The sequence below is a fragment of the Lagenorhynchus albirostris genome, chromosome 20 (assembly GCF_949774975.1).
Source record: "Lagenorhynchus albirostris chromosome 20, mLagAlb1.1, whole genome shotgun sequence".
NCBI classification, from domain to species: Eukaryota; Metazoa; Chordata; class Mammalia; order Artiodactyla; family Delphinidae; genus Lagenorhynchus; species Lagenorhynchus albirostris.
Window position 1 is genome coordinate 3955177 of NC_083114.1, and position 24484 is coordinate 3979660.

General features: G+C 45.1%; 1 protein-coding gene across 1 annotated transcript in view; it reads right to left on the reverse strand.

The window, feature by feature from the left end:
- Positions 1–24484, reverse strand: part of LOC132510683 (protoheme IX farnesyltransferase, mitochondrial) — a 113845-nt gene that overhangs the window by 19280 nt on the left and 70081 nt on the right. The window contains exon 5 of the mRNA XM_060132873.1: positions 15982–16052. Within this exon, the coding sequence (XP_059988856.1) occupies positions 15982–16052 (71 nt within the window). The remainder of the gene's footprint in view (positions 1–15981; positions 16053–24484) is intronic.

Below are 24484 nucleotides of genomic sequence, written 5' to 3' on the forward strand. Positions count from 1 at the left end.
TCTGGCCGAGCTGACGCAGGCTGAGCTGACAGAACCCTGCACCCTTGTTCTGCTTCCAGTGCTGACTGTGCTGGCCTGGTAAGTGGCCCACTTTCACTTGTCTTTACATAAATGTCACTGCAGTGGAAAGCACTCAGCGCTGTGAACTAGATCTGTCATCAGCTAACGCAGGAACTCAGCTGTATCCCTCAACCCCTCTGTTCCAAAGACCTTGAATCTAACCTAGTCATGTGGCTTAACGTGTTCTGGCCACTGAAAGGGCAGGATGAAGCAAGTGTGGCAACGTCTTGATAACTGTTGACTCTGGGTGATGGGTGTCCTGGGGTTCAGTGTGCTCTCTCTACCATTGTGTCCCATGGAACGTTTCACAACAAAAATGTTTCCGAAAATGCTTTGATACTCTTTATTCATATTATCATTCTGGTTTCTGTATATGGCATAACTAAGCATGTTGTACAGGAATCAGGTGGTTCCGAGTTCTCTCAAGAGAACTCTGATGTAAACTATCTACATAAAAGTGGGCGGATTATTTAACCTCTCTGGTCCTTAGTTTCCTCAACTGTAAAGTAAGGGTTGTATTAGGACTCTTTTGATGGCAAGATTGCAACCCGAGTCAAACTGGCTTACACATAAGGCTCGGTAACAAGACTACTGGGAAGGCCGGGGTTTCACCCCATGGAGCTATGGGACCTGGAGCAAATTATTTAACCTGCTGGCCTCAGTTCCTTCATCTGGGAAGTGGGAGACACTTACGCCACAGAATTGCTTATGAATTAAATGCAATAATGTAAATAAAGCACTTAAGAGTGCTCACTCAAGGTGTTCATTCATTATTCATTCAAATCTCTCACTGCCTACACAGCCAGCCGCTACACTGGGTGTGGGTACAGCAGCCCTGAACAAGACAGAGAGCAGAGTTTAGTCTAGAAAGGAAGACAGACATTAAACAAACACAAGTACTATGAACTCTCAAGTTGCAACATCAGCTACAAGAAAAAGAACAGGTGATACGAAACAGTTATTAAATAGAGGACTTATTTAAATAGAGCTGGAGGTAGAGGCTGATAAACTTGCAATAAATTGTTTCCCGATTTATTTTTTCAAAATTATAAAGATGTAACGGATATATACTAGAATATGAAAACGCATGTATATATACTCAAGAATGTCAGTTCTTAATCATAAATTATAAATGTATGATGGCTGTGAAGCATGTTTCTAATAATAACAATTAAAATGGCAGAATATTTCTATCTCTAATTATAACTTTAAATTCAGAATTTAATTTTATTACAGCAAATTACAAACAAATAAACCAGAACCAGGAGAAACTGGGTTGATCACCTGCAAAACATTTTTAAAATAAATTTATTTATTTATTTATTTTTGGCTGCGTTGTGTCTTCGTTGTTGTGCGCGGGCTTTCTCTGCGGCGAGCGGGCTTCTCATTGTGGTGGCTTCTCTTGTCGCGGAGCACGGGGTCTAGGTGTGCGGGCTTCAGGAGTTGTGGCGCACGGGGTCTAGGTGTGTGGGCTTCAGGAGTTGTGGCGCACGGGCTTAGTTGCGGGCTTAGTTGCTCCGCGGCATGTGGGATCTTCCCGGACCAGGGCTCGAACCCGTGTTCCCTGCATTGGCAGGCGGGTTCTTAACACTGTGCCACCAGGGAAGCCCCCAAACATTTTTTTTTAAAAATGTGTGCTTACACGTCTACCACAGTAGCTGTCATGGCTTTTATTAAGAACCGAGGAGTTATCTCTGTGAGTGGATGTTGCTGGAGTGAATTTATAAAGGAAAGATCAGAAAAGCAGGGGAACAGGGTGTGATACTGCTGCAAAACATTCCTCATTGTCAATAAAACAGAAAAAACAATGTGTGAATAAGGAAAACAGCACTACTTGATGGGGGCGGGGAATGGTGGCAGGAAAAGATCTAGCAATTTTCTTGAGCTAAGAAATATTCTTTTGTATCCCTTCACTCACTCATGCAAATAGGTTCGCGGCTCATGCTGAGGGTGGAATGATGATTTATTTCCAAACTCACATCCAAAACTGAATTACATTTTAAATTGAGAGATCTTTCTACTGAGCACCAGCGTGAGGTCTTTCTACTTGTGCCTTTCCTGGCCAAGGCTACCGTGGAAAGAAACTAAGAGATACGAGTGGGAGGGGGATTTGTCAACACATTTCTATGAATTATTTATTCCTCCCATAAAATCTAGTATTTCTTTGTTTACTAAGGACCAATCCTTAGTAGCTCTATCAAAGTGGAATCTATAGAAATTAGGAACAAATGAGAAAATACAAGCTTTAATATGATACCTACTTATTACACTTAAATGTAATTTAAATTACCTGACTTTTAAATAATTTACTGGAGAAATGTGGCCTTTCTGTTTAAGTGATGTGTCAGAGAGGTCTATGAAATGTTATATTAAATCAAGAAGGCTTTATATTTTAAGCAGCTCTGCAGGTAATTGGTTTAGACAAAAACGAATCTCATACTTCTTGGTCATTTTTCCAGAATAAATGATTTTTAAATTGTAAAACGAAATTCCCTTTCTTCAAAAACAAAAGAAAACTCAAAACCTTAATCAAACCAAGCCAATTTAACTTTAATTTCCTACATAAATCCCACATTTGAGCTCTGACCTGAGTTTTTGGGAAAAGTGTTCACAAATAACTGTTTTGAAAATATCTCTTCAGAACCTGATTTAGGAGTTTTCTATTTCTGAACAAGTCTGAAGTTACAGATACTGGAAGGTAGCAGGGGACTGATGTAAATTTAGAATTTAAGGAATATGTGATGACAATGAGGACACAAAACATACTTTAAAAGGAAATTAGTTACAGCAAGTTTTGAAAGACTATCAGTTACATATAAAATGATGGTAACCTGCTTCAGGAAAAAATTAAATTTGACAACATGTTTAAGAGAAATGCAAGAATAAGTATGTATTTCTGGCATGATTATATTCAAAATATGGGGACTGTGGTACTACATTAAGTAAAACTTTAAGGAGGAAAACAAAGCAGGTCTGAGCTGAATGAGTTTTTGAAAACTGACTGAAGAATCTTATTAATCTAGGGGGAAGATAAGAAAGATAGGTTAGGGGAAAAAAAAAACAAAAAACACTCAAAGGAACACTGGCCCGCTGTTGACCTCTCAGATTCAGCCTTCTAACTCAGGGAGGAAGTGAATGGTTACCTCTTGAATGACGCTCCATCGATTCAGCTCAAATTAAGAATATGTTATTTGTACGAAGACTCTGGAATTTTCAAAGAGAAGATTCCTATTGTTCGATCTCCTCCATGAAAAGCAAGTTTCTAGTGTAGTGGTCCAATCTCAGTGTTTTCTCACATCCTTGAGGGCGGGACCACCTATGGAATTCCTCCATTACCCCCAGGCCCTGGGGAGGAACACCTAGGCCTGCCTAGGTGGGAGACACATACTTTTCCTTTTTCCTGGTTGAGCCAGATGGTTTAATTCTGACCCCCTCCCTTTTTAATTTATAGGAATCTATTAAAAAAAAGCAGCTTTGTTCACTTACATAAACTTAGGGTCAGTGAATTGTTAGGAGTCTTTGAAAAGCTTTAATAAAACACAATTTATAAAAAATGAAGCTAGGAAATAAAGCTATCCATCCCTACAGCTCTGGAGACTCCTGGGAGCTGCATGCACGTGCAGCTACTTGGACATGAGGGTGCAGATGTGGGAGGTTGCATCTCCTGCACCGCCTGGGACCGGAGCCTTTGGTCCACAGGTCCAAACAGTGTTTGCAAACATGGACATCTGTAGGGACCAGGCTGGCAATGTGAAGCGTAAAGTGGGCGGACTTAAGAAAAAACAGGAGGCGTGATGACTGTGGGAACTGCTGGTCAGGTTGCGCTGGCAGATTCCACGTGGGAGCGAGCCAAAGAAGCCTAGAAATCTGTGGGTTTATGTGCAAAGTCTCTATTTTTAAACGCTGGCAACTGCAGAAAAGCAGTGCACCAAACAAAAAAGTGCCTCCTCGGGATCTGGTCTGGTGGCTGCTGTTCTGCAGTCTGTGGTCTAGGTGGACGGTCTCTGCTGTCGAGTGCGTGCAGCTCCTCTGCCCCAGCGACCCCACACCCTGCCCCCAGCGACACTTCTCTTATCTTTGGTGTGGCCATTTCTTACTCATCCTCCAAATTCAGCCTTGACATCCGAACACGTCCCCCAAGAACATCTTCCCTCACCCCTCTCCTCCCTGTTGGCCCCCCATGGGTGGTCCACGTGCCCTCTGCTGTCACAGCACTTCTTGGTCTCATGCTAACCTCCTCTGCTGCCTTGTCTACCCATCCCCGACGTACACTTTTTCAGTGCGACTCTGTACCATTCATCTTTACATGCCCTGTACCTAAGGCTGGGGCCCAAAATGTTGGCTGAAACAAACCTTTACAAACCAGGCAAAAGAGAGAACACGATCTTAAGACTACTGCTCCCGTAACAGCAGTCAATGGGAGTAGCATTTGATGGTGTCGAGTCTTTTCACATCATCATCTTATTTGAAAAGGGAGGAAATAAAGTGATAGGACATTAGACCAAATGACTCCAGGTTATTAGTAAAAGGTCCTATGACTTATTTCCCACGTGACTGCAAGGTACTGGCTATGTCGCTACGATACGATAGTTACTCTGTATATTCATGTTTCTTACAATATCTAAGTATTGTCTGGTTATACAAAGGGGCCTGGGGGCTGAAGGATTCCTCCATCCCCATGACTGCTGTCAACAAATGCTCACAACTCACGATGCTTTCATAAATGCTTTCTTTTTTTTTTCTTATGACAATGAGAGAAAAGCATGTTAACGTTCAGAAAACTCCCGTGTTCCTCTCATAGAGCCACTGTGATGACTTGTCACAATGACGTGCACACAGGCCTTTTGCTGGTTCTTCCTAGTATGTTTCATACGTTGAATGATTTTATTTTAAGGATAAAGTTCTGTTTGTTAGCACCACTATTATTAAGTTGAGACCAAATCTGTTCTTCCTGCCACTCCAAATGACTGGTTAACACTAAAAAAAAAGAAATTTCTACACTTATAAAATGTTTATGTTCTTATTACATTCGCATTATATACACAACGAGAGACTAATCGTAACCACCCAGAAGCTCTGCAGAGCTTCCCCAGGGCCGGCTACGTGTCTACTAGACCAGCGTGACGGGGGGGAATGAATAACACTCCCAGGTCCCCTGCAGCCTGCAAGATGTTTACATTTGCTTAACTGCTTACTGGTAAAACCTTCAGTAAATGTGAAAAATGTCTCCTGTAAATCCCTATAATACTTCAGCTAAACCCCGTTCTTTAAGTTAATAATGCCAACTAAACAATCCATTAATTTCACTCCGAAAACTCAATCTTCATCATTCATTTCAAAACCAGGTATGGGCTGCCCCCAATTCCAAGTGCTCTGATTTATCCTCTCTGAATCACCTTCCACTCTGCTCTTATCGCTGTCTCTCCGGCTCACAGCCCACACCTCAAGCTTACCAGTTATGGAGCACTCTCATCGGAGCCATTAAGTTGGGAAAACTAATGCTGACATGTAGTCTTTCCCTGTCAACATGACCGAGCTGGAAAATGGATAATTCAAAGGAGACGGAATCAAAATAAAAAAGAAGGCCCAGCCCATGCCTGACTTTTTCAGGAAGCTTTCACTGCCCAGCTGGTCCTTATCCGAATCTCCCCTTTCTGACCTCCCAGAGACCTTCTTGTCTGTACCAATTCATTTATTTCCGTCAACACATGTTCATAGGCTGCCCCGTCTTGTCTGCTAAGCATTTTATGCATTTGGCTAATTTTTCCACCCAGATTATAAGCCTTTTGAGCATGATAACAATAAAACTGACAGTGCTGCTTCCATTCTAGATAATCAATAAATTTTTGATGAATTAAACAAGGGAAGTATGTAACTCTAAAATATAGACAAGATACATTTGGCCTTGACATTCTTAAAAAAGATTAAATTTAATTAGGGTAGACCATGAAAAAAGGTTATTACTTAAAAAAAATATATAAGCTATGTTAGAAATTTAAGTCTGAAGGACTTCAACTCAGAGAAAGATGTATCCCTCTGTCCTCTTTGAAAACAAACAGGAGAGTGAACAGAAAACAGAAAGCTCCAACTCTGACAGAACCAGGAAACCCTCCTAGAGAAGAGCGCCAGATACAGGAGGACAATGAGAGCACACACAGGTCTGTGCCTTGAGGCAAACAGTGAACGTCTAACCTCAGAAGGTCTTCCGGAGGCTCTGCCTACAGGTCACAGAAGGGATCTGACACCAAGTGGGTGCTCTTGGGGTGGGGAGGTGGGCCCCAGTTAGAAGGTGACCAAGTAGAATGAGGCCGAGGGTGGCTCAAGCTGTTGGAAAGCAGCCCTGGAGGCGTGGCCTTGTGCTCTCTGTGCCCTGAATCCGCGCCCCCGCCCCGCTTAACTGCCCCCACAAGCCTTGCCCTTGGCCCAGGGCGCTGGACCAGAACTCGGGCCAGCAAGGCTTCTCACACTGGGCCTGGGAACTGGGACAGAGGACTCGGCCGGAAGACCTGGGGGCCAAGGCTGAGGGTTCCATGTCTATGATGAGTCAGTTTAAGTGGAATTGGGACCTGAAGACCCAACAGGCAGAGAGGAATGAGGTGGAAGCGCAGAGAGCAGCAGCCTCGACACGGGGTGGGAGGGCTGAGGGGTGCCATGCGTTCCGGAAGTCTGGCTGTAAAAAGAGAAGAAAAGCCAGATGGAGGGGCTGATTTAACACTCATCTCTGTGGCAGAAGGACCACTTGTCCAAATATTAAGTCAGAAGGAAAGGCCCTGATGGGGCAGAGGGCCTGGGAGGCCCAGGGAGCCTCTAGGCCAGGCACCCACGCTCTGCAAGCTGCCCTCTAGGGCTGGAGCTTGGGGCCCAGAAGGCAGAAACGGGGCCCCAGCCGCCAAAAACAAGTGTTAGATGCTGACAGCGAAAACCTGTGCAAAAGCACCTGGTCTCATCCTCCTCGGAAGAAACGAGGGCTGTCTCAGGAGGAACTACTGAGGACATTCACTTTAACCACTCATCATCTGCCCTCCCCTCGGCCACCCGAGAACTACGAAATCCGTTTTATCCAATTAGGACCAATGTTGCAAGTAAATACAGAGCTTCATCACACAGAGGGCATTCAAGGACACTGGATACGCATGTGACATGTAAGTGGCAGGCAGGAAGGAAGTTACTGGTGAGAATACAAAACAGCAGAAAAACGGGGGGCCCAGAGGTCTCAAATTCCTTCTTGGTTTTGCCTCGCTCAATCCCGAGTCATCCAGGCTCCCAGAGCCGTGGTCCCCTGGGCGGTGCTGCGGCTGTGCCGACAGCCTCAGGGGCACAGATGCAGGGGTGTGGCCCACAGTTAACAGAGGTCAAGTCTGCAGGGAAGAGCCAGTCCTGGAGGTAAGACAGCGCCATCTGACCCCTGCAGCCCCTCTCCAGACGTTCTCAGAGGCAGACGCTGAGCTCTTTACCAAACACACCGAGACTCCGCGACCAGCGGTGTGCGTAAGGCATGCACCTAAGTGACGTGGGGACAACATACTCAAGTTCACCAAGTGGCCCCCGAGCCATTAAAGACTCTGATAAGTAATTCCACCATAAAGGCCCCGGAGCTGGAGTAGAAAGCAGAAAGCCATGGGGTCAAGTGTCTCCACAGGAAACAGAAGCTGCAAAGGATGTCGCCAGCAACCACCTGCAATTACTGTGAGCCGCAGTGCCCGCTAGACGAGACCACCGGAGTAACTCATAACTGGGTCCCTGAAAGAGTTAAGATGAATTCAAACATGCCATCTAAATATAAAAATGCCTTTTGTTTCCACTAGTGAAAAAGACATAAGAAGCAGTCCCAAATGGCTGACACTTCTTTTTTTCAACTGTAAAAATTTTAGACACACAGAATTGGTATTTTATGTAGGTAACCAACAGATAATTAAAAGTGCTGTCCTCTGTATCCTCCTTGGGAAAATGAAGTAAATAATAATGCAATTTCATAGATTTTTATGGTCATCAAATGGCATTTTAGCTGTAAAGATTTTTTTCCTTTGATCCTCAAAAAAATTAGAGAAAATTTCTATGGCCTAAGATGTAAGGGGTGTATTTTTACTGTAATTGACTTTCAAAAATAGCCAATTATCTTACTATGCCTTGTTTATTTTATTTTTTTTAATATTTATTTTTGGCTGCGTTGGGTCTTTGTTGCTGCGTGCGGACTTTCTCTAGTTGCAGCGAGCGGGGGCTACTCTTCATTGCGGTGCGCGGGCTTCTCATTGCAGTGGCTTCTCTTGCTGCGGAGCACGGGCTCTAAGCACCCGGGTTTCAGTGGTTGTGGCACATGGGCTCAGTAGTTGTGGCTCGCGGGCTTAGTTGCTCCGCGGCATGTGGGATCTTCCCGGACCAGGGCTCGAACCCGTGTCCCCTGCATTGGCAGGCGGATTCTTACACTGCACCACCAGGGAAGTCCTGCCTTGTTTATTAAATATGTATTCAGTGTCACCTTCTCCAATATCTGAAGCAACAGAGACAAACTGCAGCTCAGCAAGAAGAAAGGCAACAGCATGAAGCCTGGCGAGCGACACCTTGGGAGGACTGGGTGCATTTCCCTTTCTTGAGACACAACTGAGCTGCAGTTCATTCACCCTGTGTCGGTCAGCCCTAAGGTGGAAATATATTCTACTCAAAATCATCCTTCCTGACCCGCCGAAGTCAACCATAAAGTACATGCAAGCTTATCTATGTACAAATCTGGAAAATAATGACTAAGTCCACTGAAGTTTGAGAAGCGCTGAGTTAAATTAAAAGAGAGAAGAAAAGAAAAGTCTATATTTAGGTGGCTGGGTGCTCAGAGCATCTGCCTTTGAGACGACTCTCGGCAGAGGGGCGGTGGAGAACTCTACAGGGTTCTGCTTCCCTGTAGGGCGTATGCCCTTCGGTCTTAAGGGCGACTGAGAAGGCATGGATTTCTGCCGCGGTGGTGGGGCTGTGAGGCCGCGCCCTCTCTGGGCTTGTGCCCTAGTGCCTGCCTCGCTTCTCTGCCTGACAATGAACCTGTGGTACTGGTACAGAGGGCTGCAGAATTCAAGCAAAGTGAGAGGTCGAGAGCAGACGGGTTACAGCTCAGGGAAGGGGTGTTAAGATGTCAGACTTCTCTGCCTGGCCTGGTCTCACTGGGGGTGGGTCTGCGGGGCAGCTCAAGCTGTCACCCCGGAAGTGCAACTCCTAGAGTTGGTTTTTGTCTATTGACCTTGTATCTCGTGCACTTCCTAAATTCACTTAACTAGTTCTAGCAGCTTTTTTGTCAATTCCTCTGAATTTTCCAGGTAAACAATCGTATTTGTCTGTTTCATTTCTTCCTTCCCAACAGGGATGACCTCTGTTTCCTCCTGCCTTGCGGACCAGTGAGTCAGGAGCTCCAGAACAACGTGGACAGCGCTCCACTTCCTCCAGGAGGCCCTCACAGCTCAGCCGGCAGGCACATTTGCCTCGCCCTCCTCCCCAGCTTTCCTTCCCTACTATTCTCCTCCAGGAACCCTTCACACTAAGCCCAGCCCGGTCACCTGTCTTCATCCTGAAACACGTATTTGCACTCCTGCTCTGCTCCTCTGCTGGCCACGCCCATCCTGCCTGGCTTGCTTCTCCACCTACCAAAGTCAAGTTGTCCTCCAAGGTCCGCAAGCTCCCTCTAACCTTCGGCCTCACTTTCTCTCATTAATTCTCCACTCCCGTCCTTCTCGTCACCTGATGTCACATGTCATTCACTCCTCGGTGTCTGTACTTCCCTCGCCTGGAGGTCATTTCCACTTCTCTAACGTCTATCTGTCCGTCCACCCACCTACCCATCCCTCATTCAGCACCAAGAGATCTGCCACTGCCACACGTGATGGCGAGCAAGAATGCTCCATGACGTCCGGGGTTTTTGTCTGTTCTGTTGTCTGCTGTGTCACAGCATTAAAAATCATGCCTGGTGCATATTAGGCCCTCAGGATATTCGTGTTATATAAATAATCCTATGCAGTGGACATAAACAGATGGAAGACTCAGTCTTCGTCTTGGAAGAGCCCACAACATGGTAGTGGAAGACGCCCAAGGACAGGTGTGTAGTGTGCTGAGTGGTGCAGTGGCAGACACAAGCACAAAGAACAAGACAGCCACCAAGACCAAAGCCCAGCTCCCCGTTACTGGAGTGTGGACAGAGCGATCCGTCCGGGGGCAGCCCCGCTTGGCTGAAGACCTACCCGGGCATGGAAGGGCAAGGCTAGCACAGCTGGCAGGGCTCAGAGAAAGCAGGGCATTTTGGTGGAAAACGCAGCAATTCCACTTAGTGACAATACAACATAAAAGCGTGAATAAAAAGGAGAACAGAGGGATGAGGCTGGAAGGACTAGAAAGGACCAGACTCTGAAAGGCCTTGTATAACATAGTAAAGAATTTAAAACACATTTTTTCCCCAAATATGTTTGGAAGACCCCAAAAAGTTTTAAGCCAGACACGAGTGTGATGCTTATCTGCCAGCTGAGTGGAAGATGGATGGAGAGGGGTGAGTGAGAAAGCAGAGATGGCGGCTGGGGCACTGCTGTAATTACCCCACAAAACGGAGGATGGTCAAAGGGCAGACGCCAGGGCGATCCAGGTGGTGGAAAAGACACAATATGTTGAATAGTCAGATGAAGGGGATAAGAGAAAAGAGAAAGTCTAGAATGAGTTCCAGGTGCCTGACTTTAGAATGTAAATTAACAAGCATAGAAGGAAAAAAGACAGACTTGGGAGAGAAAATGATGAGCTTACGGAATGTGAGATGCCTCAGGGCACCCAGAAGAGAATTTCAAAGGGTCCAGGCTCGGAAGAGGAGTCTGGGCTGTGGGCACAGCAGTGTGGAGGGCAGCACCTCAGGGGAGAAGTGAGATGGGAAGAGGACCAGTGACAGGGCCCAGACGGGGGAGGGAGGGGCAGAAAGGAGAGCCGGAGGCCCCATGCCTACTCACCCTTCGGTCCTCAGCTCCAAGACCCCACTCCCTGATGGTCGCCCTGACCTCCTCGGTCTGGGTCAGGTTCTCTGCGCTCCCACCTCCCCTGGGCACCCCCCAGCACAGGTTCTACCGCTACCCCTCCAGTGTCTGGCGTGGGGTCTGTCTGGTTGGCAGGTGTATTCAAAAATTACATTTGTTGAGTGAGCTGTACCTTGGACAGCACTTAGGGTCCTCATGCTTGTGTGCCCCGCTCTCTCCAATGGGATTCCACGAATGGAGCCCATGTCATTTGCCTCTTCGTCACTCTAGCAACCAGCACATCCTCTAAGGGACGACATCCTCCATAAATGCGTCCTGATAATGACAGGATGAATGAAGCATTCACTAACCTGCCACTGGCTGGACCAACTTAACCGTGAAAATGGAAGCATGCACTTTCATCTTCTGAGTTCCCTTATCTGCCAAGTGTTTTGCTTCCTTTTCCCCATCCCTTGAAACGAATCTGAATTTCTTTTTTATGTTATTGCCTGGTAAGTATGAAAATATTTGTATTTCAAAGCAGATTTGGAAAAAGATGAAAGTTCTGCAAACAACTCTACGTTCCTCTGGAGTGTCAAACCCACTCCCCAACAATGCACTTCAGTTTACATGGTTTTATCGATCTTACGTTGTCCCCCCAACAACGCTATGAGATGAACAAGGTAGGAGATACGATCTCACCCTGCACGTGAGGAAGTGGTGGTGTGGGAAGAGCCATTCACTGACTCGCCCAGGCTCAGTGAGTGAGATAACGTTTTTTCCTAGACTGCAATGACCACACGAAGAAGATCTGAAGACTGAGATGTTTTCTATTACATACAGTTTTTAAAGATTGCTAATTCACTTTTTCTGATTAAGTTAAAATTGGATTATACCAAATCTGCCTTTTTTCTGAAAAACTGAATGAGTCTTTAAATTCTATAGTGCTTTACAATTTTCAAAAGTTTCACACAGATGTTTTCATTATTTCCTAACGCTATGGGATTATACGACCTTCTTGATAAGAACGTCAGCTCCTCTGACGTCTACCTTCACTCTTGCCTTTGAGTCTGCAGATTCAACCTCCTCAGTGGGTTTCCTCACCAGCAAGGTGAGTTCTCGGGAATGTTCTTTGTCTGAGAATGAAAGGGAGCTCTAAGCCCAAGTCCCCCCCGCACAGCGATGACCAGAGCCATGACAGTCTGGCCAGGAATGTCCAAACAAGTCAGCTGACCTTATTTATCTTTTCCAATTTATAAGACATAAAGATATTGAGAGTCACTGAATAAAAAGCTATTTAAAGGGGTCGGTATGACAATGCCTACCTGCAAACTGATTTAGGTACATCGTACTTTCCATTTATGCTCTTTCTTCTCTTCGAGGCAAAATAAACAATTGGAATTTGTGTGAAACAGCCTTAAAAGTAAGGGAATTCTGTGAACATCACAACTGTCACCGTCACTCCCTTCATGTAGGTGGCATTTGGTCAACACTCAAGCTGGACACTGTTGACAGGGAGAGGGGACACCTCCCACAATTCTGCTGGGACAACAGGTATAAAGCAGGCCCGTCCTGGGTAAGCTGGGAGGACGGGCCCCTTGACTTCAGCCCACACGACGGTCACACTTGTGGCAGAGTGCTGTCCCCGAGCATCTCTGGTCATGGCCCTCACCTGGGACGCACTCACACAGGCAGCTCCTCTCTTCTTTCTTTTCACCATGTCGGTTTAACCCTGGGTCAGGCTGAAGGGCCAGTGAGTCCATTCCCCTCCCCGCTCATGTCGAGGCCACGCATGCACTCGCCGTGGGTCCCAATGGGAGCTGGTGCTTGGTGTCCTGTCTCTGGCTTGTACCCAGCGATGCCTTTGAAATCCATGATTTGCCGCCGCTACAGAAGTCACTGAGGCCGCTCCTCTAATATCATCCAAGTGCCCCTTCTTTCTTACTTTTTAAGAACTAAGAGGCAGAAGATTGGTCTCCCTGGAGTGGTGTTTTCTTCTCATGGACAGAGAGACTTTTACAGAGAGTTATGTGCAGCTGTTAGGAACTCAGGGTGTGGAGTCAAGTGGCCGAGGCCAAATTTATTCATCGTACTTGGATCCCCAGTTTTCTCACGTGAATACTGGGAGGAATTTAAAAGCATCTACCTGGGCTTCCCTGGTGGCACAGTGGTTGGGGGTCCGCCTGCCAATGCAGGGGACGCGGGTTCGAGCCCCGGCCCGGGAAGATCCCACATGCCGCGGAGCGGCTGGGCCCGTGAGCCATGGCTGCTGAGCCTGCGCGTCCAGAGCCTGTGCTCCGCAACGGGAGAGGCCACAACAGTGAGAGGCCCACGTACCGCCAAAAAAAAAAAAAAAAAAAAAAAAAAAAGCATCTACCTCACAGTGCTATAGTGAGACTTAAATATAAATAACGCGTATAATGCTTTTCATTATGATGTAAGTGTGGTTTCACCAGGAAATGTAGAATGACATTTACAGTTCAACCTTATTAACTATGTGAATTTGATATGCTTTTCTTGTGATCTTACCATTTATCCCCATTCTATTTTCTGTAACCCCGACTTTCTTTACATATTTCTCTACTTTACTAATAGTCTTATGAAGCCTCTAATCCTTTCTGGAATAAAGAATAAAATAAGTAAGCAAGAAGGCACTATTTCCTCTGCCAGCTCCGAACCCTCCCTGTCGTGTTTTTCTAGAAGGGAAGCCACCTAGGAGCGCAGAGAAGGCAGCCAGGCACATGCAAACTGCACCGACGGTGCACACAAGCGAAGAGCTCCTTCAGGGAGCTCCCCCAGGTCCTCGAGAGCTCTCAGAACGACCAGTCCAGGCATGTGCTTCTTTCCTTCAGGAGTGCTATATTACTTTAACTCCCTAGAATAGAATTTAGTTCACTTAAACAAAAATTTTCAAAAAAATCTGCAATCACTTGAAAAAGATAATGAAAATAAACGTCTACAGTATGTCTGTCAAATGGATACAACCAAGCTATGGACAAAGGCTGTCATCAGCAAAAGACCTTTAAGGATTTCTTCCCCAGATTCACTTCACCGTTGCCCGTCAACAATGACAGGGATCACACTTTACCTGCCAAATTGTGACTAAGTCTACAAGGTTGTGCAGATTCATACAGGCCCAGATCAAATGGGACAGTAAACACCAAAAGAGAATTTCAGAGCAAACTGGCTAGGCTTTGGACTTAAGGCCCAATAGCCGTTATGAATGGGAGAGCCACCAAAGCTGAGAGATAAATGTCAGTGGTCGTCTACAAGACTTTCTACTATACCCCTATGGCCACTCATTTATAAAATATCTGTGTAGAAGAAAATGATTTACTGAATTATAGTAAACACTAAATGGCAAGATAGTAAGTCTTCAGTTTTAAAACTATGATTCTCAATGCCAGATTTTGCCACAGACTCATAACAGCTCCTTGTACCTATTTAATAGAATACATCCTAGCTAGAAAAATAAGTCTGAGTCTAGATTTTTCAGGCCTATAATTTGCCCTCTAGAAGAGCAATTACGGTTTATTATCATAAATGAGATTCTGCCTCGGTCATCTTGCAAACAAAAGATAAGTTCCAAGTCTATCAAGACTAATAATCTCGTACTGTAGCCTCTTCCTTTAACGCAAGGGCACTGCCAACACCAGCCACCAATGCCGTGATGCTCCTCCCTCCTGGATGTACTGAGAGACTGTGCTTTCCTGGGCGCGAGGAAGTGAGCACGCTGGGCGAAGTAAGACGAGCTACGAGAAGAATGACGGCCTGTATCTGATGACCATGCCATGCCTAATGGCTGTTTGCTGGGCTTATCCCGTTTCCTTGGTCCTAAAGGAGTATGATTTCACTGAGGAAAAAAGCCTGGACAGAAATTCCAAGCAAGTAGGAAGGCACCAGTGATTTCAGCAGTGGCAGGAGCATCGTTTAGCTTTTGAGATGGGTTACGGGGCTTACGTGTGCCCTCTAAAACGACTTTACTCAAGTCAAAGTGCTTCTGACACTTTCTAAACACAAAGACAGCAGAGAGCTGCACCAGATCTCACAAAGGGAAATAAAGGATCAGTCAGATATGAGGTTTCTGTCCTTAGGTGTTTTCATCTGGATCTACTGCCCTTTTCAATAGTTAGGTTCATTTAAGAACTGGATGGCTGAAAGCAGCAAATACTAAAAATTGCGTTTACACAGACATCTGACTGCATCTGAACTTGCTTCCTTTATTGTTTTGCTTGATATGTATGATTATTTGATCCACGGTGTTACGCCAATGAATCTGAAGCTCTGTGAGGGCTCCGCCGGGACAGGTGGACAGGGGTTTCTCTGACTTATAACAGTCATGCAGTATGAACCACTGGTCCTTTCTATTCTTCTCGCCTGTGCTGGCTATTAGACTTTAAAAAATATTTTAAAATGCCGGTTTCGAGGCCTCCAGGAAGTAAAATGTTTAATTATTAACCGTTAGTGGTATTAAAATATTTATATGCCTTTTAGTTCTACTTAGTTGAATTTGGTGGAGAGGAGAGTAAAGGACGCAGTGCTTTACTTGGGGTCTAACGGTGCTCTCAGCTCATCTGAAAACATAAGGATTCAGACATAGCTTGCTGCTGAGACCCGGTATGGATCTGTCTGAAATCACCTGTGTTAATGGAATGTTTTTACCTTTAGCCACTACGAGCAAAACAAGCCCACATCTCAAAACCGAGTCTAATAAGGAAAACTATCGCGTCAGTTATTCCCACGGCAAAACTGCCCATCTCAGATCCATTCTGAGCTCTGAGCCCCGCATTCTGGTTAGAGTTGGAGAGCACTACATATCCCCCTCCCCGTATGTCCCTTTGGGGGTGGGGTGTTCTTTTCACTTTACAACTCAAGGCAAAATACTGGGAAATGATTCAGGATGGACAAGCAAATGAATGTTCTGTAACATGGAGGAGACTGACATTCATGATTTTACCTGATCTGTCCACGAACCAGAGGTCTGTTCTTTGTCCTATTCATGTTTGAATCAAATGGAACCTCAAAAAACTGCAAAAAGATTGAAAACAAAACAAAACATTAAATACAGTGTGAAACAATTATTCTCTCCTGCTTTAATGCTACAGTTTTTTTTTCCACAGTAAATTTCATTTTAATTTTGATACTACAAACTCATACTCTTGGTACTCTTTAGAGAAAAATTCTCTGGGAGAGACACATTTTAAAAAATATATGCACTAATTATCAGGAACATGCACAGTTCTACTTTTACCCACTTTGAAAACCACGTGTTAAACACACAGTTGCATTCCTCAAAGCCAATGTTTCAGCTTTAGAGCATTAGTGCTGTCCACAATTTCAGAACTTTTCGCACATCCCAAAGCCTGTGAATTAACCAAGAACCAGATGACACAGGAAATGGGCTACTAGAGCCAAGGCCAGGTCTGAAGGGAATAAGATGCCAGACGAAACCGTACACAAGTGATGAGGTTACACTGAGACTAAGGCCACATGCCCCTCTGCCTGGGACAGCTCTCCTGTACACCCGAGACCAGGGTGTCACACCTGTCACTGTCTTATGAACACAGCGAAGTGCTCGGGGGATGGAGACTTAGGTGGCTTCTAGGTCTGAGGCTGCAGGAAATACTTAGTGTCTGGAGCCTTAAGAGTTTCCTCAGCAGCAAATGAGAACAGTTGCTCTCACCTACCGACGTCGGGCAGTGTGTGACGACACTGCTGCCATGCAGGCCGAGAGCTGCCGCTTCTCCCCCACACCTGCACCCGTCCACAAGACTCCCAGCCCCTCACAAACCCGACCCTTACTTCAAGACTAAGGTCCGGTTTAATTGAAGCCTGAACCTCTGACCTGATGTGATCCCCTCCTCCTTTCAATCCCCATGGCACCTGCCTGAACCACTTGGAAATGTGGCTGCACCTGAGGTGAAATCGAAATGCTGCAAATACAACAATCACTTGTCAAGAATTACAGAATTTAAAAGGTGATAAGTCTGTTTCTGATTTCACATGATAGCAGTGTCACTCTAGTTGGTAAATGAAAATACAGACTGTCCATTTTTTGGTTCAATCTTTTTTTTTTAACTTTACTGAGGTCCACATGATATACAATAAACTGCATGTATTTAAAATATATGATTTGGTTAAGTTTTGACATCTGTACACACCCCTGAAGCTATCACCACATGAAGACACCGCACGCAACTATCTTCCCAAAAGCTCGGTCATGCCCCCTTGCAGTTCCTCTCCCCCACCCTCCTGTCCACACCTCATCCTTAGGCAGACACGGAACTACTCTGTGCCCCTACAGACTATTTGCATTTTCTAGACTTTTACGTAAATGGAATCAAATAATATGCCCTCTCTTTGTCTGGATTTTTTTTCACGTGGCATAATTATTTTGAGATTCATCCTATCACTGAGTGTATCAATAGGTCATTCCTTTTTACTGTTAATATTCCATGACATGGTAATACCACAATCTGTACATCCATTCACTTGTTGCATATTTAGGTTGTTTCCGGGTTTTACCTATTACGAAAAAGCTGCGATGAACATCTGTGTATAAGTCGCTGCATGAACACATGCTTTTATTTCTCATAGGTAAACACACTGGAGTGAGTCATCGAGGAGATGCATGTTGAAACTACTCAGGAAACTGTTCCACGAGGTGGATTGCCACGTTACCTTCCTGCCCCCAGAGTATAAGAGGTCCAGTCCCAGAGCCTCTAAGAACTAAGCTTTGGGTCATCTCTTGTGGCAAGGAACTACAGCCGTCCAAGGACAAAGGGCACACGGACTGGCCAGCAGAAGAAGGTAGTTATAAACACCAGCTACAACCCTACGACCAGTTGCAGAAACAAGGAATGTAATAGTTCTGAGTATTTTCTCCTTGTTTTACTATAAATATGTTTGTATATATAAACCACATTTTTTATTTGTCTCCCATTCTCCTACCACTGAATATATGCTGATAATATTTATTCTCATGCCTCAGTATTGAAGTTACACAGGATCAGCTGGAAGAGAAGTGAACATTCCCCCAGAGATGAATAAAGGGACTTTGCCTCCTCTTTCAGGGAGTGGATCAGTGAACTGTTGGTTGTAAGGAGAATTTCATCATGTTCAGTGTACACACAACTTTTTGCTATCACCTTATCTGGAAGTATGACTGAAGGGTGTATCCAAGCGCCAGGCCGACAACGACGAGCTGTGATGGGTCTGTGCCACGTTGATTTAGCTCACCGGGAACCATGCTGCCTGGAACGCCCTCTCCCCACAGCTGTAGCTTAGGGGCAGCCACGGAAGCACACATGAGATCTGGAAGGTGGGAATGCAGGAGCGGCCATGTTTACACTTGCAAAACTAGTGTGAGGTCTGGCTCTACTGCGGCTCACAGGTGGCAGCTGGGATCCGTTGGCTCACCTTGCTGGCCTGGAGCGGCACGGGGCCCGCAGCTGCCCCCCGAGCTTGTCCACGTCTCGTGGTCCTGGGCCAAGTCTGTGTGCTGTTCCATGGTCAAGTGCATGCTCTCCTGCAGGTCAACCTGCATCATCAAAGGTGCAGGCTTGGAAGCGGCAGGAAACAGACACGTGGTCCAGTCTTTTCTCATGCACTTCTGCTCCTCCTTGCGGATTCCGGGTCACTCCTGCTCTCCTCTGCTTTCCTCAGGCCTGGCACCAGGTACAGGGGCAAGAGGCTTACGGGACTGCATCACATCCATGGTCCCACCAGGCCTAATCCCTTATATCTCTCAAGTGGTTCCAACATCCTGATCAAACCTTAACTGATACAGGCCTCTTCTCTAATACTTTCAACAGGGCTGCTGTTTAAAAGTAGTTAACTGTCCAGTATGACCATCTTATGATCTCAATGACAGGCTTCCTGAGATATGTGAATATCCCATCCTTAATGTTAAAGAGAACTACGCAAATAGGCACTCAATAAATAATTTATTAAATAAACCATCACTGCAAGTAAGTATATTTGTAGACTGAATTACATGTTGAAACGATTTACAATTTATAAGTGTTAAAAATTCTTTGAATGTGTTCAAGTTACACATAATTAAAATGTTCCGTCTGTCACATTCCCTCCCTTCCCCAATATTCAAACACATTCTATAAGTATTTGACCTATTAATTTAATTTCACAGGACTAATGAGGATTCCAATTACAAATCATGTTATTTAAATGCTGGTAAGGTGTTATCCAATATAACACAGAAACTCTTGTATAAATAACTATCTTGGCAGTTCTCAAGTCTCTGTGCGCGCACAAACACACACACTTAGTTCAGGAATTCTAATGAATGGTTTCATCTGGATGAAAAAAGATGTTATATTTTCTCTGTTTCTGGCAAGTCAGCCATCCAAAGATGGGAACTGAGGTCTAGAACACAGCAACTGAACTGCAGGGTGCCAAAACTTGGCAGTAGCTTCTGACTCCCACGAACGCTCAAATTTATCAGGACAAGCGACATCTGGGTAGAAATACCACGCTGACCAAGACTTCTGGTTCATTCCAGCGAGGGCCAGACAATTCCTCCAAGCACATTATGCTGCTTTACGCTGTTTTTCATGCGTTTCCTATAATGCCTTTCAGTGAGGCTCACTGCTTTGGTTTAGCTATTGAAACCACATTCCCAAAACGTAAAGCAGCGGTGACACAGATGAGAAATTTAAACACTTTAGAACACATAGCTGGCTTGATAATCTACTCACATTTTTCCCCTGTGCTTTGCAATTTTTTCATAATGTTATTATCATTTCAGTTGGCTCCAACTACGTCCGAAGCAGAGAAGTAAAACTGCTACAACTTGTGTTGAAAATAAAATACAAATGTTGTCTTACCAACCCTTAGAACACAGTTCGGCCCGCCTTTTCATATACCCTCGCTGCTTCGAATAACACCCCCAGTGATACGCTTCGGTGAACACACTTGGACAGCCGCTCAACCCAGGCCTGTCCTCTCGGGCCCTTCCTTTAGAAGGCTCTAGTCATTAGGTCTCAAATGGCCATGTCACGCAGTACTTTACCCCACGCCTGGACACAGTGACTGGTTTACTGAGTGGTATCGGATTCAAACAGAGTCTTTCCTGGGGATTTTACAAACCAAAAGCCCAGGAAGGTATGTCCTCCCTTCTCTTGGGTTGCCTGTGGCCACGGAACAGGAGAAAGGGAAGTGGAGGAGAGGCCCAACACTGATTCCTTGGGTCAAGTTACCTCCAAGGCTCCACCTCCGCCCTTTCCAGTTGAAGCCAACACCATATGGGTCCGGGCCTCTTAGTTCCAACGTCCCAATACAGGAAAGGCTGTAAGAACTTCAAACATCAGAGCAGTGCATTGCCCAGGAGTGAATAATACTTGCTTTTCCTTCAGCAAACAACTTATTTTCTGTCTATGTTCATTTCCAAAAGAAGTTTTTCTCTCAGTCTCTTTCCCTCATAAAAATCCGTCGTTCTTCTGGAATTCTTTTCATTTAAAATTTCCCCTTTAATCCCGGCTCCCCACCCCACCAGCCTCCACTGGTGACACTCCTCCTAGTTTCTTGCCCCCCCAGCTATCATATGAGCTGTTATGTGAGTCAGGCTCTTGGGGCTGCAAATGGTAGAAACACAACCCAAACAGTTCAAAGCAAAAATGGGGTTTAATTTCTTACTACAGGGCTGTGCCTGCTTTTAGGAATTACTGGGTCCAGTGCCAAATGTGCTGTCATGATTCTGGCTCTTTCCGTCTCTCACATCTACCCCGAGCACTCCTGCATGCAGGCGCCTTCCAGGAAGCAGGCAAAATGGCACGGGCAGCCCTAGACTCTCATCCTCCTGGTGACCCTAGCAGAAAGTTTATTGCCTGATACCTCCAGAAGAAAAGTCCAGAACCACCATGGCCATGAATCCTCACAGCTAGGTGATGATGCGACTAGCCTGTGACCACGGGGAGGGTGCAGGTGGAGAGACACAGTGATACTGTATCGCCCTCAAATCGTGAGTGTTATTTTCTCGATAGGAAAGGACAATTCTATTACCAGAAGAAAATGGGAAGATGTTAGGCAGACGGATGCAGTGAAATTATTTCTAACTCACTGTAAAGCTAACGGCCCCAAATCATTTCATCTCACGTCATACCTATAAAATAACTTGCCTACGTTACTCCTAGTTTAAGTATCTGAAAGGCATTAATCATTATAAACATAGTAAATAATTTATATTAATCTTTGTCTCATAATCAGTTTGGGGATCAATAGTTCTATTTAACAGAGTAGTAAATGGATTACTTTTTCCTCCTTGTAATCACATGAAGATATGGGTCACTATTACACCAATGGGTAAATATTTATTAGATTCCTAATATCAGATTTGTGCTTTTCTATTATACCATGCTTTTATATTAGTAATTATTATTACTCCAGAGAGATGCTGCTCAGATATAAAATATACTTATTAGCCCTTCTAACGATAACAACATACTTACCACACTACTGAATTTTGTAAGCTAAACACAGACACCAAAAGCAGGTCGAAATATAACTTGGCCCTAGTGATGAACTTCCTATTCCTATTTTGATTAATTACACGCTATGCAAAAAGTAGATGTGTTCTAGAGATGTCTGCAAGTCAGGCTCAGGAAATATTGACTTTGATAACGACGTGCAACTTTTTCTTCCCCTATGCTAAATAATGGGGGCAACGTTCTTCTAAAGACTCAAAGGAAAAACAAACGTGTGAACCCTGTCGGAGTTTGTTTTTCCATCCATCTTCTCAAAGCTGTCAACAAGTGTTTGTCATTCCAGTATGGCTCACAGCCTCCCAGGTCCAAGATAATGTCTCAATCGGTCTCAGTCCAAGTTAAAAGGGATGTTAACAAAAATAAATAAATAAAGCACCAGGAGAGGCACCTTATCCAGCAGGGTTCCACATACCATTACTTTCAGCTTACAAATCAGTTAAGATACGCGGTCAGCCATGGCTCTTTGGTTGTTACCAGTGTTCCACAGCCATACCAAGAATAAACAAATTAAGTGAGACTCGCTGTTCCCATTGATTTTTCCCCACGAGGTATTTGAAATAAGGTGTGTGTGTGCTCAACGTGGTGCTGGGGTAATGTTCTCCTCCAAACATGCTACTCAGGCCGTCGCTCATTAAGCTGTATTTTAAGGCTTCGCCCTAAAAGGTCACCCAGCACTTATCAGGGGCCTGAAGTACCATATCCTATAAGTAAAAGAAAACTCAGAAAGTTGCACTGGTTTTGACGAGCTTCAGAAATGGTGTTATAGGTCACCCTTTCTCCTGCCAGAGGGAACTCAATTTGTAACACTGCTTTCTGAAAAGAGATGGAAGGAAAACACAGCAAAATATTTACAAGATCTGGGTAGAGAGATGTGGGGTGAGTATTCTTTTTGTATTTTATAATTGTCTATAAAGACCATGTATGTTCTACTTAGGAAAAAGAAAAAGTAATAAAAATTTTTACCTAAATGATACAAATATAAAATCTGGACAGACCTTCGTTAGGTTAACTAATAAAGAATAACTAAACTTATCTAGTAGAAAGCCAATATCAATGGAGCCTTAGTCAATTAGAATCCTTTTTTTCCCCCAGAAAGAACCACAGGATAAAATGTTGATCCTAAATATTTCTCAAGGACACCCATTTCCCTCCATCCCTGGTGCCACTCCTTTAACTCAGGCGACCATTTTATTTTGCCTAGATTACAGCGACTCCCCACACTTCCTATCTGCATTATTGATTACCCCTATCAATTTCTCACACAGCAGCCAACACGATCTTTTCAGGTACAGACCTGATCATGTTAGTTCCCAGCCTAAAACTCTTCATGGCTACCCGCTGCCCAGGGAATAAAGTCCAGGCACTCACGTGGCACAGAAAGCCCTTCACAGAAGCTCCGGCCCCTCTACCTCCCGGGGCCTCATCTTCTCTCGCCCCTGATTGCTCCCCTCTAAGGGTCAGAACCTCCTGTCAGGTCCGCAGGGACCCTTCGCGGTAGCTGTGCCGCATCTATCATTAGCGCAGAGCTGACTCACTGGTCTGCCATACATTCTGCTTCTCGTGTGTGCCTCAGCAGTGGAGCTCTGCCCGAACAACCACCGACAGGACAAGAGGGTTCACTTCAAGTTCAGAGTCACCAGTTTCAAAGGGGGCTTGTACCACTCCCTGGTGAGCCCCCTGGACCTCTCTAGCCCACTGGCTCTGCTCCCCTTCACGGGAGGGTGGGGGGCGAGTTCAATCTGGTCCGCTCTCAACCGATGGGTGCAGCCTCCTCCTTCCCTCCACCTGGGTTGGCGACCCTGTTCCCTCCCACCTCCTATGAAACCTAGTCCATCAGGCACCCCTTTTCTCCACAGCATGGTGTCTTTTAGCTGGATCTTTCCCACCCCCACCTCAACATGCTTAGTTTTCTCCCAAGCCCACACATCTCCCCGTGTCGTCAGCAGACTTGAGCACCAGGTTAGCATTTGGAAGAGAGAGGACGTGGTCTCTGCTCCTACCACACATGAAGTTCGGGCCCCTCATCTTAGCCAGCACGGTCAACAGCAGGAGGTGTCCGCGGCGAGGTTAAGAACCCTCCAGAGATCTCGCAATAAGCTCCAAGGGATTTCTATTCTAACACCTGCCAAGGACCATAATTCCATCTTTGCAAAAACCATTTTTAAAACAGGTAATTCTGAAGGCCAGTTTTGAAGAACAATAAGGAAATGCATTAAAGTCCACTAAAGGCGACTAATATGAACAGACTATTTAGATTTCGATTTGTTTTTTCAAACCCAACTTTTTAAAACTTGGGTCTCACAGATTAAAGGAACCTTTCCTCAACTAGTGCTACTTCATCCTAATCTAATGGGGACAAAAGACTAGCAAATTAATAAAGTCGTGTGGATCCCTCCACAACTATAAAAAAACAGGCATGCTTACTGAAACCATTAATGGTGATAAACTAGCAATAATATGACAAGTCTGACCTCTGAAACAGTTCCCTAAAATACTACAAAGAGCTTAAATGCCCCCATTAAAAAAAAAAATAGAACATGAACATTTTAAAAGGCAAGAAATAAGTAAAATCACCTTTATCTGGGATCCATGGCAGAAGAACGAAACGATACTCGAAAAGAAAAGGTTATACCACAAGGTGAGCAGTAAAACTGGCAGATCTACAGAGATTCAGCTGCTGCTCTGATACACATCTGGTCCCATCGGGGCGGGGGTGGGAGCTACAGAAATCATTAAGCCATCGGAGATGTTCCAAACAAAGAAACTGTAAAATTCTTAACTATAAAGCAAAGGAAACACACTTAATCCCTCAGGGGTTGCAGTATGTATTTCAACTGGGTGATCCCCTCCCTCGTGAGGACACGTCGATACACCAAAACCTGGAGTAACACAAAACCTCCCCTGTCGGCATGTGCCCGGAGCCAGCCTGCGCCGGCACCCCGGCCCCTCGGCCCCTGT